At 35.4% G+C, this 19,451-nt stretch overlaps 1 protein-coding gene across 5 annotated transcripts in view; it reads right to left on the bottom strand.

The window, feature by feature from the left end:
• Positions 1-19,439, bottom strand: part of QRSL1 (glutaminyl-tRNA amidotransferase subunit QRSL1) — a 22,055-nt gene extending 2,616 nt beyond the window's left edge. Inside the window, exons 1-10 of one of the 5 annotated variants that reach the window (XM_039869603.1) lie at positions 19,283-19,438; positions 12,154-12,313; positions 11,738-11,836; positions 10,606-10,702; positions 8,126-8,302; positions 4,967-5,142; positions 4,766-4,878; positions 3,127-3,319; positions 2,467-2,584; positions 138-343 (exon numbers count right to left, since the gene is read on the bottom strand). In XM_039869603.1, the coding sequence (XP_039725537.1) occupies positions 138-343; positions 2,467-2,584; positions 3,127-3,319; positions 4,766-4,878; positions 4,967-5,142; positions 8,126-8,302; positions 10,606-10,702; positions 11,738-11,836; positions 12,154-12,313; positions 19,283-19,306 (1,363 nt within the window). In that variant the 5' untranslated portion in view covers positions 19,307-19,438. The other 4 variants (XM_039869614.1, XM_039869622.1, XM_039869631.1 and 1 more) reach the window with 4 other exon arrangements.
• Between the last annotated feature and the right edge of the window lie 12 nt (positions 19,440-19,451).

The raw sequence follows: 19,451 nt of genomic DNA, 5'->3' as shown, positions 1-19,451 counted from the left end.
ACATACACACATTCTTAAGCATTCCAGAAGGACAAGCTATTGCCTTTAGGAAACGATCTAGCTAGAACGTAAGCTGAAGACCAGGGAGCCTGCCTAAAAATTTAAAGGAAACCAGAACATTCTTGAGGGAGCCTCACCTGCCATATTTACAGCCTGTGTAAAAATATCATTCTGGGCGCTTCGTGTCCTGTTGTCTTCTTTGATGAACTCTACATATGGTACTGCCTCACTCAAGATAGTGGGAGTTAGCAAGACATGCACTCCAGAGTTAAAAACATTCACAAAATCATTAGCAATGAGTCGCCTCACTTTCTGTGCTTTGATGAAATAATTCTCATAGTTTCTGTGGAAATATAGATGATATTTTAAGGGCTTTTTGTTAGGACTTTGAAGTATTTCTCACACATAAGACTTGTTAAAGAATCACTGGATTCTTGGCCTTTGTGAGCAGGCACCACTGAGATTCTTACCACCACACAGAAATGAATTTTGTTCATTTGTGCTGTTATTTGATAATTTTGTACATCTGGAACTTAATCAGAATTCACTACGAGGTGCAATTCTGCACATATATTCACAAAATATTAAAACTTCCAGGGACACCATTAAACCAGAACAATCATTTTCAGGTGAGGAAAATCAAGTATAGCAATTAAATTTCCCAAACGTTACAAACTTTGGCAGTGGTAATGCAGGACTAGAACTAGGAGGCTCATTCCAATCCTCCATTATCATGTCTTATTTCATCTATAGTATAATGATAGTTAATTATTATAAGGATACTGAAGTTTTACAAAATTCTGACATGACATTAGAATTGGACACTAGGAAAAAGGCTCTGGAAACAGAAACTGGAGAAAGTATGCAGCGTTTGCAATTTTGTATTTTATGGATAGGCACAGCCCAGGAATGGAAATGTAAAATTAAAGAAAAGATACTTTACTGAAAAGATTAAGGAACTAGCCAGACATATAAGTCAATGGTGCAAAGAAAGGGAAAAATGCTCCTTAGATCCTCCTGAAACTAGTAATGAAGGGTGGCAAAAATACTAACTGTTCTAACTTAAGTTTCCTCACCTGTAAAAATGAATATAACAACTCCAATCTTACTGCAGACCAAATATAATGGGACAAAAATGTGAAATCTTTTTTACCCTAAAATAATGCTATAGAAATAGCAGATGTCCTTACTATCATTTGACCACAGGGTATACAGAGATGAATTCAGGCATCACCTATAATTTACAAAACAGTAACAGTTGATGGCCTAAATAATGTATTAACAGCATTCCCAGAACCTGAATTTTATAAAAGTGCAAATATTTCTGTTTTCCATGAAATTTCTTCCCACTTTAAATATGGTTAAAAAGTAGAACTTCTGCTTCCATCAGTGATGTAGTAATAGAGATGAGACATACCCTGCTATCTTAAACAACTGGAAAATGAGACAAAATAAAACCACCAATTTGACATTAGACAACAGGCATTCAGGAAAGGGAGCAATAAGTGAGGTCCTTTGATTTCCCACAGTAATGCCTGGAGGTAATTTGCAGGCCTCAGTCCAAAGAGGAGGAACCTAAACAGAATTCAGGAGTAGGGGGAAGGGGTTCTCAGTAAGTTAAAGAGACCACGATCTGAAGTTCTGGGAGGCAGACAGCCAGAATTTGCCAGAGCAGAGTAATGGATAGGAGAATGTAGCACAGAGAGCTCAAGGGATTGTTTGAGTGTGGTGAGAACATTTAAAATCTACTCCCTTAGCAACTTTCAAGTACGTAATACAGTATATGTTAACCATGTTGTGCATTACATCTCAGAACTTATTCATCTTATCACTTGAAGTCTGTATCCTTTGACCAATTATCTCCCCATATCCTCCAACCCCAGCTCCTAGCAACCACCATTCTACTCCCTGTTTCTATGATTCTGGTTTTTTAAAAAGATTTCACATGTAAGTGAGATCATATAGTATTTATCTTTCTTTGACCTATTTCAGTTAGGATAATGCCTTCATAAGACGGCCAGTAAACTTACATTGAAGACAATCTAAGTGGGAGTCATAGTAATTTAGAATTATTTCCTGGAGCAAACAGGTATATAATGGAAGGCAAAACTATGTAAATTCACTAAATGTTTCAAGAGACACCAATGTAACTTCCCGCTTAAGGCTCTAACAGCAATAGGCCAATGTGGCAATAATAGTCAGGGGACATTTAATGGGGCCAAAATCCTTCAGGGCTTCCTACTTAGTATGTACTAATCGTTTAGCTAGCACGTGAATGTGTTTTTGTTTTTGAATAACCAGGAACCAAAGGAACCATAAACAGGCCTTTAATTATGATTTCTAATTTAAATGATAAGGATTTTGCTTCTTTAGCAAAATATCTCAACTTGTAAGACTTGACAGACATACTACTACTTCACTCTTGAGTTTCAAGAATGGGGAAAATTCCTAAACTAATTATCTTACTCTTTTAATAAGAAAAAGTTTCCTGCGAGAATTCTTCCTTTCACCACATCATTAAACCCCTCTCGTCTGGTTGCAGCATACATGGCTTCAGTAGACACATCAATGTCACACCTATAACCTGAAAACAGAAAAAAAGGTACACATTACTTAAAAACAAAGTAAAATTTTGGTTGAAAAGCAGACCTAGAGTCACATTTGTGACCAATACTAAAATTTTGTGAGATTGCCCTTAATTGTTCCTCTTTTTCATCTGCTTTGTGATTGACTGACCAGTCAGGAAAAAAGGAGAGAGAAGAAAATAACTAAGAGGGAAACTTCATCTGTTCATTCTCTCATTCATTCATTCATTCATTCATTCAAATGTTTACTGAGCTCCTATCATGTGCTAAGCATTCCATTAGGTAGACTGAGAATACAAAATAAGATGCTGTTCCTTCAAATTATTCACTGTCCAGAGAGATGAACCGTTTTTACAGAGATATTTATGATGAATAGTGTAAGAATAATGTTAAAATAAGAAAGGTAAAAGGATTCACTGATTTACTTTTCTAAACCATTAATATGATCTTAGGTAATAATTTTGTCATTAATAACCTGAAAACAGAAACTTTCAAATCTTTGAGACAACTACTTTAAAAAGCCAAAACACAGTCATCTTACCATATTCCAGCCCGTCAAATCTTGCCATGTTTGAAGCCACTTCCGATGTACACAATACTTGGTAGCAGACAATTGAATAACTGGTGTGGGGCAGGGACACTTCAATTACTTTGGCCCCCCCGGACTCAAAGAGGTTAGCAGCTTTGAACCAAAGAGATTGTACTTCACTTGATAATTCTGGTACAAGATATTCCTTATTGGAAAAAGTTAAGATACAGAAATTACAATATCTGTACAGACACTTTTATAAAAATTTGTACTCTAAGACCTTTGGCAATATATTAGAAAATCTGATTAAATTGCTAGTAGGTAGTTAGAAAGTTTGAACTAATTTAAGAGTGTTTATGACATGACAAGTACCATATTAGCTATCATAAGCTGGATATAACAATATTAAAGACTGGTATTTAACAATCCCATGAGGTATTATCATCCTTAATTTTATTAATGAAAAAAGAGTAAAACTAGAGTAGTTAAGTAACTTTCCTAACGTTACATAGCAGGGAAGCAGAAGATCTAGAATTCCAAACTAGGTCTGTTTCTACAATTTGCACTCTCTAAATCCATAAAAGGCACAGCTCTTACCCTTAAGTGAAGATTTTAGAGTAAGTAGTTCTCTACAACAGTGGTCTTAATTGGAGGCAATTTAATCTTCTTCTCAACCAGAGGATATTTGGTAAAGCCTGCATACATTTTTGGTTATGGCATTGTGGTGGTGGTGGGGCGAGTGATGCTGCTAAATATCTTACAATATCAATCTCCCAGAATGAAAAGTTATCTAAAAAATTATCGCTAAGCTTAAATTTAAAAAATTTTGAAGGTCAGTAATTTAACATATTTACTTTCATGTATAAATTACTCAACTGCCACTATAATAAATGTAGTAGTAATACTAATAATGACAGTAATTATTTTAATATTTACTGAGCCTTTACTATGCAAGGTATGGTGCTGGGTTACATCCTTTACATCAGGGATCAGTAAACTATGACCAATCAGCCAGATATGACTTGCTAGCTATTTTAAAAAATAAACTTTATTAAAACACAGCCACACTCTTTCGTTTACATACAGTCTATGGCTAAGTTAAGTAGTTGTGATACAGACTGTATGGACCACAAAGCCTAAAATATTTACTAATTAACCCTTTACAGAAAAAGTTTATAGATCCCTGCTTAACATGATTATCTAATTATTTTTATTGAGGTATAACTGACATTCCACATTGTATTAGTTTCAGGTATATAATATAATTAAATATCTGTATGTATGAAGAAATGATCACCACAATAAGTCTAGTTAACATCTGTCACTATACCTAGAGGTTTTTTCCCCTGTGATGGGAACTTTTAAGATCTACTCTATTAGCAACTTTCAAATATGCAATACAGTATTATTAACTACAGTCACCATGCTTTACATTACATCCCCATGGTGATTATCTAATTCAAACCTCATCACTAAGATCAATATTGTTATTATCCCCATTTTACAGATAGGGAAATTGAGCTTAGAAGGATTAAGCCATGTGATCAGGTCACATAGCTAATAAAAGCGGCAGAGCAGGTCTGTTTCCCAAGTATGCACTCCATATTTGACTTGACAGTTTTTCTGTAAAGTAATGAAAGGAAAGAGTTACCTTTGGGATTCCTATACATAATTTGCTCAAATCTGTCAAATTGGGAAGCATAAATGGTTTAACAGGATCTTGTACTGAGGTAGAATCTTTGGGGTCATGCCCAGCCAGTATACCTGTAAGGAAAAATACTCTTGAGTGACAGACATATTGTTTTAGAGTGAAACTGTATTATTTTGAAACTATATGGAATCATATAAATACCCAACACAATTGCTGCATCATCCACACATCTGGTTAAGATTCCTGGCACATCCATTGAATTCACCAGGGGGATGAGACCATGACGAGAAACTAAGCCATAGCTTGGTTTTAAACCAACAACCCCACAGTTGGCAGCTGGATTTCTTGTCGATCCTCCTGTATCTGATCCTAAAGCCCTGGAATTTAAATGGAATTCTCTTTAGAGAAATAACATATTTCTAATTATATTTGGAATCTACCTTTCTAAATATATATATATATATATACACACACGTGTGTGTGTGTGTGTGTGTGTGTGTGTGTGTGTATGTATATATAAAACTGTATTTTCCCCTGATTATACAAAAGTAAAACAAGCTTGTCTCAAAGAATTCTTAAAATATAGCAAAGGGTAAAAGGTGACGAAATATTCTACCATCCTGAGGCAAATACTTAACATTTGGAATACTAACTTCAAGTCTTTTTTAAAATGCATTTTTCTTTCATAGTTCAGGTCATTCTATATCTTAAGTTTCCATCTCTTTTTTGCTTATCATGAGCCTTTTATCATGTCATTAAAATTCAAAATATGTTCAATATTCTATCATATCAATTGGTAATTCCCAGTATTTTAAAGTCCATTTTCTTATCAATATACATATAATTCTTATATATTCTTTAATGGCAATTTTACAGTATGCTTTTACCAACTAAACACACCCCTCTCAGAAATTCAGGTACAGCTCTTCTGCTACTCCATTTAGAATCACATATAAAAATGTACTTTAATTGATTTAAACATTTATGTTGTTGCTATCTAGGATAACTACATGATAAATTACTTTGTAATAAACACCTTTAAATATAAGTCTTTGCTCATATATCTGTTTATTTTTTAGGCTAGCTTCCAAGAAGTAGAGTTAATGGCCTAAGTGTCTGAACGTTATTATAAGTTCTTAATGTATACTGTCAAATTACTCGTCAGAAAGGTTATGCCAATTTATAATCCCAATTGCAGTGAATCAGACTGTGTTTAATGTTTCATTATCATCACTAAGTACTAGCAGTTCTTAAAATATGGTTAATCTGATAACTAAAAAGCTTTGTTACTGTGCATTTTTAAATAACTTTTCATATTTATTTGTGTTTACATTACCCAATTATAAAGTGTCTGTTCATTTCTTTGCCCACTTATAGAGTATATGTTTTTCTTAGTTAAAAAAAAAACAAACAACTAACCTTGAAGACATTATGATAAGTGAAATAAGTCAGTCAAAAAAGCACCAATACTGATAATTTCACTTATATGAGATACTTAGAGTAGTCAAATTCATAGAGACAGAAAGTAGAATGGTTGCCAGGGACTGTGGGGACAGGCAAATGGGAAGCTGTTGTTTAATGAGTATGGAGTTTCAGTTTTGCAAATAAAACAAGTTCTTCTGGTTGCACAACAATGTGAATATATTTAATACTACTAAACCATACCCTTAAAAATGGTTATGATGATAAATCTTGTTATTTATATTTTACCACAATTAACAATTTTAAAAAATATTTTAGAAGAAAGGTTTTACTGATTAGAAAAGTGTACAGGCCTACTACAAAAATTAATTATATAATTATATGATAAACAAAGTGAAATTTCTCTTATAATTACTGTCCCTATAAAAATCCAGTTATCAATTTTGATATACATTCATCCAGATACTTCCATGCAACTAACATATATATGTATGTAATTATCACTTTTAACAAAAATAAGATCATACTATACATACTACTTTGCAACTTGTTTTCCACTTAACAGTGTATCTTGGATATTTTTCCATGTGCACAGTATTTCAAGAATCTTCCTGTTTTTAAAACTCTTATAAAAGAAATGAACCAAAAGGGGAGAAATCAAAGCAGAACACTTGATGGTTTGGGACCCATTCAATCTGGAGTTACTCTGGGCCTGTGCTTCTCTTGACAACATCCAGAGCGAAACTGAATAAGGCTCCTACCAGTCACATGGCCCTTGCAGTCTATGGAAAATGCAAATTGGATTGCCTTTCTTACCAAGTTCATTTGAGCCACGAAATCAGACTGATGCTTTCACAATTTCTAAAAGGATACATTTTCTTATTAGGATTCACTGATGGCTGTGTAAAAGTAAAACTTACATTTCCATCGGAATTATGTGTCAAAATGCCATCTTCTCAAAGCACATTCAGAAAGATGAACACTAAGTGGGGTGATGAGGATAGAAAAAAAAGCACCTAATTTTGCAGTCCTAACTTGTCAGAACTCTCATTAATATTAATACAGTACTATAAAATTTCACAGAGATAAAATGACATGGTCTTACTTGTTAAGATTTCAGGGAAACTAAAAAAAAAAAAAAAATCTGTAGAATCTAAATCTCCATAGCTCTAAAAAATGTAAATAATTTATTGCTTGCAGTGACTGTGAAAGAACTTAGTTTCAGTGGCTAATTAAGAGAGATAAACATAACAACAGCAATATTTATTTACAAATCGGACTCAAGACATAAAGCATGATTGATGCTTTCCAAATACAAAGTATGACAGTTGAACAAATCAGCTCCCTACAAACTTGAAAAACCTTTACTTACTGATATACATTTTTAGTTGCAGATTGATAAAAACACGATTATAAGTATCCTATTGATACATATTGGGAACATTTTTTTCATTCCTTTCCTTCTTTTTTTTTTTTTCAAAAGTTAGATTTAGCCTAAGGATAAACTATAGCTAACAATTTAGTAAAGCAGCACTCAGCTAAAGCCATGGTATATTAGTCCTTAAATATTTGTACAATCAGTAAGCAGACACCTAAACCCAATAAACTATTTAAAAAATGAAATCCAATGAAGTTCATTTATGCTAACTGGTTTATTCTGCAAGATTAATAAAGTCATGTTTTTAAGAGAACCAGATACCACAGAGGAAGAGCTTAAACGTTATCTTAAAGTTAAATGTATAAAATACACCATACGTGTCTTGTATAAGTGAATACATTTATAAGATATAATTTTGATATACCATTGAGCATAAATAGCTCACTAAAAAGAAATAAAAATACCATGGTATGAACTTCTCTATTGTTGGATTTTGCCTATGGCTTATGATTATTTTTATTGGGCTGGATTTTAAAGTACAGATGGAAAAAGCATCTTACGCAAAGCATGTGAACGCTGATACAGCTGCTGCACTCCCTCCTGAGCTTCCTCCAGTTATAAGCCAATTTGAATCCTCATTCTCACCATGGGGCTTCTGCTTTCTCTTTTCTCTATATTGTTTTGAATAATTCCAGGGGTTTTTAACTGGTCCGAATACACCATCTGTGCTTCCACTTCTGAGATGAAGAAGTAAAGCAAGATACTTAATAAAACTTTCATTTTATGTGAAATTTTCATCTCTTGATTATTATTTGCTTCCGACACTGTATAACCCACTGTAAGTTGAATTGATGAAGGTAGGAAGCCTGATTAGATGTAGCTTTCTTTAATTAGATGGTTGAGGAGGAAGAAGATGAGAAGAGCATTTGTGGTAGAAAGTGGAGAAAGCTAGTCTGCTAAGAAAGGCTTTTATCCCAACTGATCATCTAATTCAGCTTAAGATGATTTCCCTTGTAAATTAAAGCCTTCCAGTTGAAAAGTGTCATAAACATTCAGTCATCAAGAAGTTTTTTGAAGGAATGCCTCTTTTAATCAGAAGTTTTAAGAAAAGCATTGTATGTGTAATGCTAATAACATTTTTAAAATTTTGAAATAATTTCAATCTTACAGATAAATTACAAAAATAAAAATAGTGCGAAAAGTACTTTACACCCTTTATCCAGATTCACCTATTAACATTTTACCTCATAAATTTTATCATTGTGTGGTGTGTGTGTGTCTGTACACATATATATTTTTTTTCTGAACCATTTAAGGGTAAATTATATTGTTATGGCCTTTTACCCCTAACTACTTTAGTATGTATCCAGTATGTATTTCCTAAGACTAAGGGTATTCTCTTATACAGTCATAGTATAATTATCAATCTCAGTAAATTTAACATCAATATTTTAATATACTGTATGTAATCTAATTTTTTCAGCTGATCTAATGTCCTTTATAGCATTTACACTCTCTCAGTACAGGATCAAGTCTAGAGTCAGGTATTACATTTATTTATGGTTGTCTCTTTAGCCTCTTTTTTTTACTTTTAATCATTCACCAGCCAACAGACATTGAGTTACTTTCAGTTTTTGGCAATCTGAATAAAGCCACAATAAATATTGTACTGAAAGGCTCTAGCCAGTGCTTTTGTATAAACATTTAAGTCTTCATCTCTTGGGTAAATACTTAGGACTGAGATTGTTGGATGACATGGTAAGTGATGTTTAACTTTATAAAAACTGCCAAACTATTTTCCAAAGTGGCCACACCATTTTGCATTCTCTCCTGGCATTGTATGAGATATCCAATTGCTCTGAATTCTCGTCAGCATTTGGTATTGTCATTTTTAAGCCATTCTAATAGGTTTAGAAGTATCTCGTTGTGGTTTTAATATGCATTTCCCCAATGACTAATCATGTTAAGCATTTTTTATGTGTTTATGTGCCAACTGTGTTTTCTTTAATAAAATGTCTGCTTACATCTTTTACCCATTTTTTTAAAAAATGAGTAGTTTTCTTATCGAGTTGGGAAAGAGTCTATATATACTGGATACCAGTTCTTTCTCAGACACATGTTTCGCAAATATTTTCTCTCAGTCTATAGCTTGTTTTTCGTTTTTTAATAGTGTAAAGTACAGAAATTCTTAATTTTAATGAAGTCCAATCTATTAATTTTTTATTTTATGGACTGTACTTTATATGTCCTAAGAAATCTTTGGTTAACTCAAGGTTGTAAAGATTTTCTTCTACATTTTCTTCTGTAAGTTTTAAGTTTTACATTCTGTGGCCTCTTTTAATCTGGAACATTTTCACAGCTTTTCTTTCTTTTTTTTTTTTGATATTGAAAATTTAATAGACTGCTCATTTCAGATTTGTCTTTTGTTTCTTTATTATTAGCTTCAGGTGACACATCCTCAGCTGTAATACTGCAGAGACAATGGTGTGTTCCTCTTCAGGAATCACATCTGGCAGTACACGATGTCTACTCCACCCTCACTAGTGATGTTCATTTTGATCAGCTGTTCAAAGTACTGTCCTAATAACTTATGTTTGAGTTTACTCCCACGGACTAATCTGTTCAATATATATTAACTAAGTGCCAACAGAATAAAAAGACAAGCCAGAGCTTTGGAGAAAATATCTGCAAATCACCTGAGTGAGAATGGACTTGATTCCAGAATATATGAAAGAACTCTTACAACTCGATAAGAAGACAAATGACCCAATAAAGAAAAAGGTTGGGGAGCAAAAGATTTAAATAGATTCTTCACTAAAGAAGATATATGGTGGCAAAGCAAACATATGATGTTTAACATTGTTAATCATCAGGAAAATGCAAACTAATACCAAAATGAGATATGATCATATACCTATTAGACAACAGAACATAATCTCACCTAGAAACCGAAAAAATCACCTCACTATTTTTAGGTATCTGCATTTAATGAAATTAAAGATAGATGGAAGAAATACAAGAAAAGAACATTTTTACTTACCCCATAGCAAACTCATCTAAGTTTGTTTTTCCTATGAGTAGAGCTCCCTGATCCAACAATTTCTGAACTACTGTAGCATTATAAGGTGGAACATAACCTGAAAAAAGTTCAGTTATTTTTATTATAGGAGAGAAAACAGTGAACATGTAAATCATATTCAAGAAACAAGATTTTAAACTGCAATTAAGCAATTTGTATTGAAATGTGTTAATTATTTCTCATTTGATTAGTGGGTTGTACTTTTTCCCGTTACTTTTTTCCACTGCTAACTGCTATGTTTTCCAAAGACAGTCTATATATTCACTATTTTTATAATCTAAAAACACTGACTTTGTTAGTACTACAAAATTTTGAATGACAGTCAGAGATGTATCCCATTCATTTGAAACGAATCACAAATCATATTTTTACTCATTATAATTGGCTTTCTTCTCAGATGATGCTATATCACAGTGATTTTCATCCCTTTCCAATCAGAAGTAGATTTTTATTGTCAATTAAAATTTTTTCTATCTAGTATATATTCCAAAACAATTAACAATAGTCTACCTATCAGGGAAACCTGTGCTGCATATCTCAGAATATTACTTTTAGTGTGTAGTACTCTGAATAACCTATTTCCACTTCATTTTCCTCCTAGGATCCAAACATCTTAATAAACATAATTCTCTTTTGACCCACTAAACTGTAAAGAATAAAACTAAGCATTACTATACTCAGCATAGTGATATAAGAGGTAGAGGAGTTGAGAAATGAAAACTAACAAGACAGTAAATGCTAATGAATCCTCACACTATCCTCAAGAGAGGGGTGATGACAGCCACTTCATAATTACTCCCATTATCAATGGGAGTAAGAGTCACTTAGTGTGTCTGCGGTGATCAGTTATTAAGTCTTCCTAAGATTACTAAAACTTCCTAAATAGGATTCATCCATTAAGCTGGACTAACTCTAAAGAATAATTTTGCATTCTGAAAGAGCAAATAGTAAAAAGGAAATATTACATCCTAAGTATTTCCTTTACAGATATCAATCTGAGAATATCTTGGTGCTTTAGTATCTTATCTTTAACTTAAAGTGAAAAATGCTCATTTTTATAAAACTATTAATGCTCTTATCAGTCACTCTTTACCTTTCAGCATGTTTGATGCACATGTTGTCTCAATGCCTGATGTACTAAAGTTGTCTTTTATCGCAACAGGAATTCCATCTAAATCCCCAAGTGAGTGACCTGCGATAAAAAGCCAAAAGAATAGAAGATATATCTAGTTCAAAATAAAAAGACACATTAATATTAGTTATAATACCTACTAGTTTTTTGTAAAGATACTTCTTCAGAAATCAAATTTACATTAGAAAGTAATATAGTTGGACATTATAAAGTATCATATATCCAATCACCTTATTTTTATTATACCTCATAGCAAGTTCTTTAAATAAGGGAATGTTTTATATTGAAAGATTAATTACCAAATGGAGACTACTACATTCAATTAAGCTCTCTATCTCTAGGGATATAACAATTAAGCATAATTCAAAGTAATTTACCTTTCTTATATCTTTTCTCTGATTCTTCAGCTTGCTTTAAGGCCACCTCTTCTGATACAGTAATGTACGCATTTAGAAACTTGGTCTTCTTGATAAGGGAGAGACATTTTTGACAGAGCTCGGTTGGAGTAATTTGGCCTTGTTTCAGTGCCGCAGAAACCTATATACAATTCAAAAACTCTTTGCTGAGTCTGCAGAAGTTTCAAATTTTATGCTGAGGTCGGCAGATGGAGTGGTTAAGTACAAAATTTTGAAGTAAGGCTTGGATTTAAAAACCAAGAGAACCTATCAACTCCACACTTAGTGTAGTGAACAAGGGAGCACCACATTGATCAGCTTGAAGATGGGTTGAAGGACACCACATTCATAGCCTTAGCTAAGTAACTTTTTTTCTAAGTCAGCCCTGAACAAACAAGAGCTGTGATTTAGGTCAGCCACTCTGTCTATGAAAAGTAGAGGCCCAGCATAGGTGAAGCATTGGTCAGGGTAGATTGTGTACATAGAGTAGCTTAGTCCATAGTGAAAAAAAAAAAAGAGAAATGAACTAGATAAGGCATTATGGGACTTTATACCTCTAAATAAATGACCTTTATTAAATAGACCTTTATATCTATTATAGAATTTAAGCAAAAACCATTATGAATTGAGAAGTGCTTATAAAATACAGGTTCAAAAACAAACTAAAAACATACTTTTCTGAAATCCTATCTTTGCTGCATTAGGAAGGCTAGTAAAGAAAGCATTAAAATAGACTGCAGGACAAGTGATCAGAACCTGTAAATCACTAGTAAGTGAAGCCTGAAGTAAAGTGATAATACTTCCTACAGGAAGTAATAACTACTTACTTATCAGACAAAAGGAATGAATAACAAGAAGTCAAAGATAATACCAAATCTTTGGAGATAATATGAAAAGAGAGTTGGATAAGATGGGAGCTCAGAAACAAGGGTGTGGGGGAAGAAGCAATATTTATTAATTACCAAGAGCCAAGTACTGTTGTTGGCTTTATATGCATTATTACTTCATTTAACCCTTTAAACAACCACAGAAGTTAGGTACTGTTAACATCATTTTAGAGATGAAGAAACTGAAGAGAGGTTAAGTGATTTGTCCAAAGTCACACAAATAATAAAGGGTAGAGGTAACTTCTTAAAATGTTCCTTCGCCATTTCTCTCTGCCCTAGTGGAAACTCAGTTTGTCCTCTAAGCTGAATGTATTTTCATATGTCCTATATACATCAAGCAACAGTTTACATTTCAAGGAAAATCTGCAAATGATCTGCTGTTAGCTGTTGAATAAATCATCATAGCAGTGGTATTCTTAGGGCCGAGGGTTTTAAATGAGAAAAGCTGTGGGAACAGGCCATTGAGAAGACCCCTGATGCTGATGGACAAGAGGCGGAAAGAACTGGCACGGGGAGGCTGGGGGAGTGATGATGGGGAGGGGCAGCTGGGTGTGCCTTAAAAGAGGTAAACAAGAAGAGATACTTTTGTTCAACAGTTTGTATGAAATCCTCTTTAGAAGAAAGGATCTGAAGAGAAATAAAAGATAGCAGTGTATAGTGTATCATAACATTGTAAATATGGAGTGAGAAGAAAGAAGACAGTGGTAGGCTGGGTGCAAGAGTCAGAACTAGCAAAAACCGAAAGCTAGAGAGACAGAGAGGTATCCCATGGCACAGTTGCAAAAAATAAGAAAATTATGTCTGCCACTTTCCTTCTTTGCCTCAAGTCCCCTAATGCCCACTATCCTCGAGCTGCTTTCTGACTTGCCAAGTGGTATGAGAATAAGAGGTAAGGAGTTATAGTTGTGGTTACAAGAGCAAGAAATGAGAGTGCTTAGAAGCACTCATTTTAAATGGTGCTGATCTTCATTAGGACCATTTTTAGGAAATCGAGGTTTGAGAAAATCAGTAAGGGAATTGAAGAAGAGAAATGAAAACAAAGATGCTAATTAGCTAGAATGGACTGAGCATAAGGAGTATGAGATATAAACAGTATAGCTCTCTGGGACAAAACTAAAAGTGTCATATCTGAATATAAGATGAAATCAAACTTTTAACGAAAGTTTTTGTTAAAAAACAAATTCTCTCTCCCTGGCATGTCTTTTCTCTAATAGAAACTAGGCTTTTCCATGAGGCCATCACTTCTTCTCCAGCTTTCTCAAGGGATGGCCGTTTTAGCTCCTATCTACCACGTACCATAGAGGCCAGTGGGGAAGGGGAGAATGTGCAGGCAGGGGTCCTCCTCATTCCTCGAGGCCCTTCTCTTTCCTCTTCTTTCAAAAACTCCAACTCATCTGAAGCACAGGCACTTGAAGGACATTATACTACTCTCCCTAGTGTGTTAATCTAGTTTCCTTGTACTCCTTGCCATTCATTGAAGATTTTAGCAGCTAGCTCACTATAATCTTCTTTAAAATGGCTCCTGTTGACTTTAAACTTCAAGTCACATGCACTGACACCTGGCCTTTCAGTTTCCGACCTCACTTCACACAAACGTCTCCTTCACTTCACCCCAGCTGCCAACTAACATGGTCATAGCCCAGACTACGTCATCATCATTATCTGTCTGTATAACCTCTCAATATTCAATTCTAGTTATTCCACATCTCCTGACCCCTAAGTTTATTCTACTACCCACAAAATGGGAACCTCAGTCCTATAACCATAAGGAAATAGATTCTGCCAACAACCACTGGGGCTGAAAGAGGATCCTGAGGCTTCAGATGAAACTGCAGCCCTGGCTGACATTTTGATTTCAGCCTTGTAAAACTCTTGAGCAGAGACTCCAGCTACTCTATTCCTGGACTCCTGACCTACAAAACTGCAAGGTGATAAAACTATGTTTTTTTTTTAAAGATTGTGTTCTTTTAAGCCAAAAAGTTTATACTAATTTGTTATGCAGCAACAGAAAAGTAACATATCTTCTTGGAAAAATTAAGGAGACTTCCTCAGGAACCACTTTTCTTAGAAACCAGGGGAAGAGAAAATTGTAAATACATATAATCTAGTAATTTTGTCTCTGTAATAAAATTAGTGTTAATAATAGCACTTAGTTCTGGGCATTATCCTAGATACGTTATATTTCAATTAATCTTTACATCTACACTAAAGGGCTATTATTTCCATCTTACAGATAAATGACTGAAGTTTCTGCTTGAAATCACACAGCAAGAAAGTAGCAGAGCTGAGATTTAGCCGAGGCCCGATCTTCCTTCCAAAGCACGTGCTCTGGACCACCGGACTCAACTACTTCTTTATGCAAGATGTCATAGCATTTACTGCTCTGTAACAAAGTGGAGAATATTTTCTTAACTTTTCAGAGAGCATCTAAGATTCACTTAAGAAAAGAACTGTTTTTAAATAAAAATGTCTTGATAAATGCTGCAAGTATAGGAGAGCCCTTGAGGACTGAGTGTCCAGTTGACTGGTACCATCTTTAACACACTCACTTAACATTCATGCTGTTGTCTCCACTGGTCCAAGAAATAGCATGTCAAGATCACCAGCAACCTCCACATTCCTAAATCTAGTACTCACCGCTCAGTACAGCAGCATTCATCATGAGATCACGTCCTCCTTGAAGCGCCTCTTCACTTCTATTTCAGGACACTAAGCCTTCCTTGTTTTCTCCTTGCCTTACTGGATATTCCTTCAACTCTCCTTTGCTGGTTCTGTTCCTTATTGCTGACCTCTTAATGTTGGAAAGTTTTAGGCCTTCTGTTCTCACACTCGACTTCCTAAGTGATCTCATCTGGCCATATAGCTTTAATTATCTACTATACTGTCACTAATTTATAGCTTCATACCTAGTCTTTTTCTTGATCTCCACACTCCTACAAACAACTGCTTTATTGACAGCCTCACTTGGATACCTAGGAAGCATCTCAACAATACCATACCCAGAATAGAAATTTTGATAACCTTCTCATCACAAATATGCTCCCTTTAGTCTTTCCCAGCTTGATAAATGTTACTATTTCCTCAATTGCTCAGGACAAAAACCTAAGCATCCTCCTTGATTCTTCTCTTTCCCTTAAACTCTGTATCCAATCCATTGGCAAGCCCTAACTTAAAATACAATACCCACTTTGCATTACTTCTACTCCCATCACCTTATTTATTCTACCATCATCTCTTGTCAATGTAACAGCCTTCTGATATATCTTCCTACTTCCTCACTTTCCTTTAGACCAGCGGTCCCCAACCTTTTTGGCACCAAGACCAGAGCTCCCATGAGAATCTAATGCCTGATGTTCTGAGGTGGAGCTGAGGCGGTGATGCTAGTGCTGGGGAGGAGCTGCAAATACAGATGAAGCTTCGCTTGGTGGCCTGACTCTCACCTTCTGTTGTGCAGCCCGGTTTCTAACAGGCCACAGATCGGTACCAGTCTGCGTCCAGGGGGTTGGGGATCACTGCTTTAAACTATAATCTTTAAGAGTAGCCTGAAGGAGCTTTTAAAATTTTAAATCAGGTCATGTCCACAGAATGACAACTTTTCATGGGCTTCCCATTACACTTAGAATAAAATCCACACTTCTTAACTGTGGCATAAAAGGTTTTCCATGACCTGACTCCTGCTTATTTCTCTGACCTCATCTCTCACTACTCTCCTCCCCATTCACTTCTCTCTGGGCATGCTGGCTTCCTTGCTATTCCTTGAACATGTCAAGCCTGCCCTTGCTTCAGTCTTTGCACTTATTGTTCTCTCTGCCTGAAACACTCTTCTCCTAGATCTTCCCTTTCTTCTCCCAGGGCTCACCTTTCACACTCTTCAGGTCTCTATTAAATCAAACCCAGCAATCAGAGGAACCTTCTCTGACCACTCTATCTAAAACATCCAGCATCCCCAATCTATAGCCTGCTTAATTTTTCTTCGTAGCACTTACTACTATATAAAATTATATAATTTGCTTTAAGAAAACTTATTTAATGCTTGTCTCCCCACAAAACTACAGGTTTCATGAGGGCAGGCTTCAATGCTAATCCCCAGTGTCTGGAACAAAGAGGTGCTCAATAAATGTTAGCTGAATGAATAACTGAGTTGTTTAAAATTTGGAATCGATTTTCCCATAGAACAATAATTAAATGTTCTTAGGCTAGACCCCCAAGAAGCCTATTGGGTATATAATTAAACTTTAGGATTAATAATATTAGCCTGGCACCTGGCTCTTAGACACACTGGGATCATCCCACAAAAAAGGAAAGTAAAAGACTTCCCTTTTCCTGAACATACCTGGGTAAAATTTACAAATGAGTTTTACCTTTTATTTGGCACTTTACCTCCTTTTAGTGCTTCCTCCCAGGGCTTCTCTGTTGCCCTAAGCCTCAACTTAGGTCCCCCAAATTGCCTCAAAACTCCATAGTTTCCAGCCTTTCTTAATCTGGTCCTCAGCAAATTTTCCCTTTCTTCAATTACCTCTTCAATTAAGGGTGTGATGAATGAGAGAAAACAACTGAACTATTATAATTTACAACAATAGATGAACAAGTCATTTAAACTTTCTAGGCATCTTTACATAATTAAAATAGAATGTGTACTAAATTAATCTCAGATAAAATTTGGGGCAATAGTACAATGATGGGGAAAAAATATAAAGTGGACAGAAGATAATATTTTGCTTTGGGAAAATAACCACCAAATAATGTTTTGCACACAGTAGGTATCAAATATTTGTTAAAGGTGCGATTAAGTGAAAATAACAATGCAAAGTCAACCTCCTGTCTACTCTTAGATCAGTTCCCCTAAATGTGTGTTTTGTTTTTTTTTTTTACCCCCTTGAGGTAACAGTCATTCAGGAAGGGGTGGCACTGAAGGGGAAAAGGGCAGAAAAAGAAAATACCATATTTTTTAGGTTGTATTTCATTTTAAAATAAGTTTTTGATTTTTTTTAAAGAATAGGATTCTTTACTGACATTATAGGCCAGATGCAATTTAAGATGGTAAAAAAAATAATTATTTTGGGGAATAATTATTTATTATTTAAGGCCTTTGGCTTAAAAAGTTCTCATTATAATTTATAGCTTTCTAAAAGGCTGCCAGCTGGCAAAGAAAAAAAAATAGACTTTCCAGGTGAAGACAGAAGGCAGGGTAAGTCCTCAACCCCTACTTATCAGCAGAATCATCTGGAGCCCTGGTTAAACCATATACTATAGGCCTCACACACAGATCTGCTCCGTGAGACACAGCTGTAGTTTTAACAAGGGCCCAAAGTGATTCTGAGAGCAGTGGGCCTGCAGACAGTTAAAAAGGTTCAGCGATCTAGGACAGGAAGCAAGGATACCTGAATTAAAGCTCTAATAGAAGGCTCAAGCAAGAGAACAGATTCCAGACGTAATTTCATGACAGAATTAACAGGGTTAGTGATTTATTGGATAGGATAGGTGAGGAAGAATCTAAGGGCAACGAGGATAACAGTTGTTCCATTATTAAGAAGAGACTTAAGAATTCAGAAATCAGGTTTTGGTTTGTTTTTTAAGATGTAGGTTGAGAGTTAAGAGGTGCTCCTGTTACAATGATGAAGTTAACTTTGGTTAAATTGAGTTTGAGGTGCTTATGGGACATTTGGAAGAGATGCCCAGACGACATTCACAAATATAGCCTAGAGTTAAAAAATAATGTCCAAGAAACAGAGACAAGAGTAAAGAAATCATCGGTATCAGTGGTAGCTGAAGCTTAGAGAATGAACATTATCAATAGGGAAAAAAAAGCCAAATGTCATTACTTTGGCTATTGCAAGGGACAGAGTTGCTGGGGTCTTTAGAATTGCATCAGATGAATGTTGGGAAACTGAAAGGGACCAGCAAAACCCCTCTTTTCCGGCAGAAGCCCACTTTAAGAGACCACTGGGGCCTGACCCTGCCTGAGCAAACGTCTAATTGAGAAGCCGGTGTACACTTCCAACTCACAGCTGCACGATGCAGAAGTCTCCCCTGCTGAGGTCCTAACTCGAGAACCAGGATGGAGAGTACGACCTAGGCAACCAAAAGTCCTAATTCCCCACCCAATTCCAGGGAAGGAGGCGGCGAAGCTGACTGCGATGTGTGCTCAGGCCTGGGGACTCCTTGTTCACGGACTCCGCGAATCTTTCGTCCTCCCTGGGCCCTCAGCAGCCAATTCCACTCACTTCTCGGAGGGTCCGGCCCAGCATGATCCTGGTGTCCAGGCTGCCACCACAGGGGCCAGGTGACAGGGAGGAAAAGGAAAGGTCAACAGCCGCTACCGGTATTACATGGGCGCAGCCATCTTTGGTCGTCTCTGAACCTTTCAGCACTGAGTACTTAGATTGGTTGAAC

Source organism: Pteropus medius, unplaced genomic scaffold (genome assembly GCF_902729225.1).
Source record: "Pteropus medius unplaced genomic scaffold, Ma_sr-lr_union100, whole genome shotgun sequence".
Taxonomy (NCBI): Eukaryota; Metazoa; Chordata; class Mammalia; order Chiroptera; family Pteropodidae; genus Pteropus; species Pteropus medius.
Note: the sequence above shows the minus strand (reverse complement) of the source record. Positions and strands in the feature narration are given on the sequence as shown.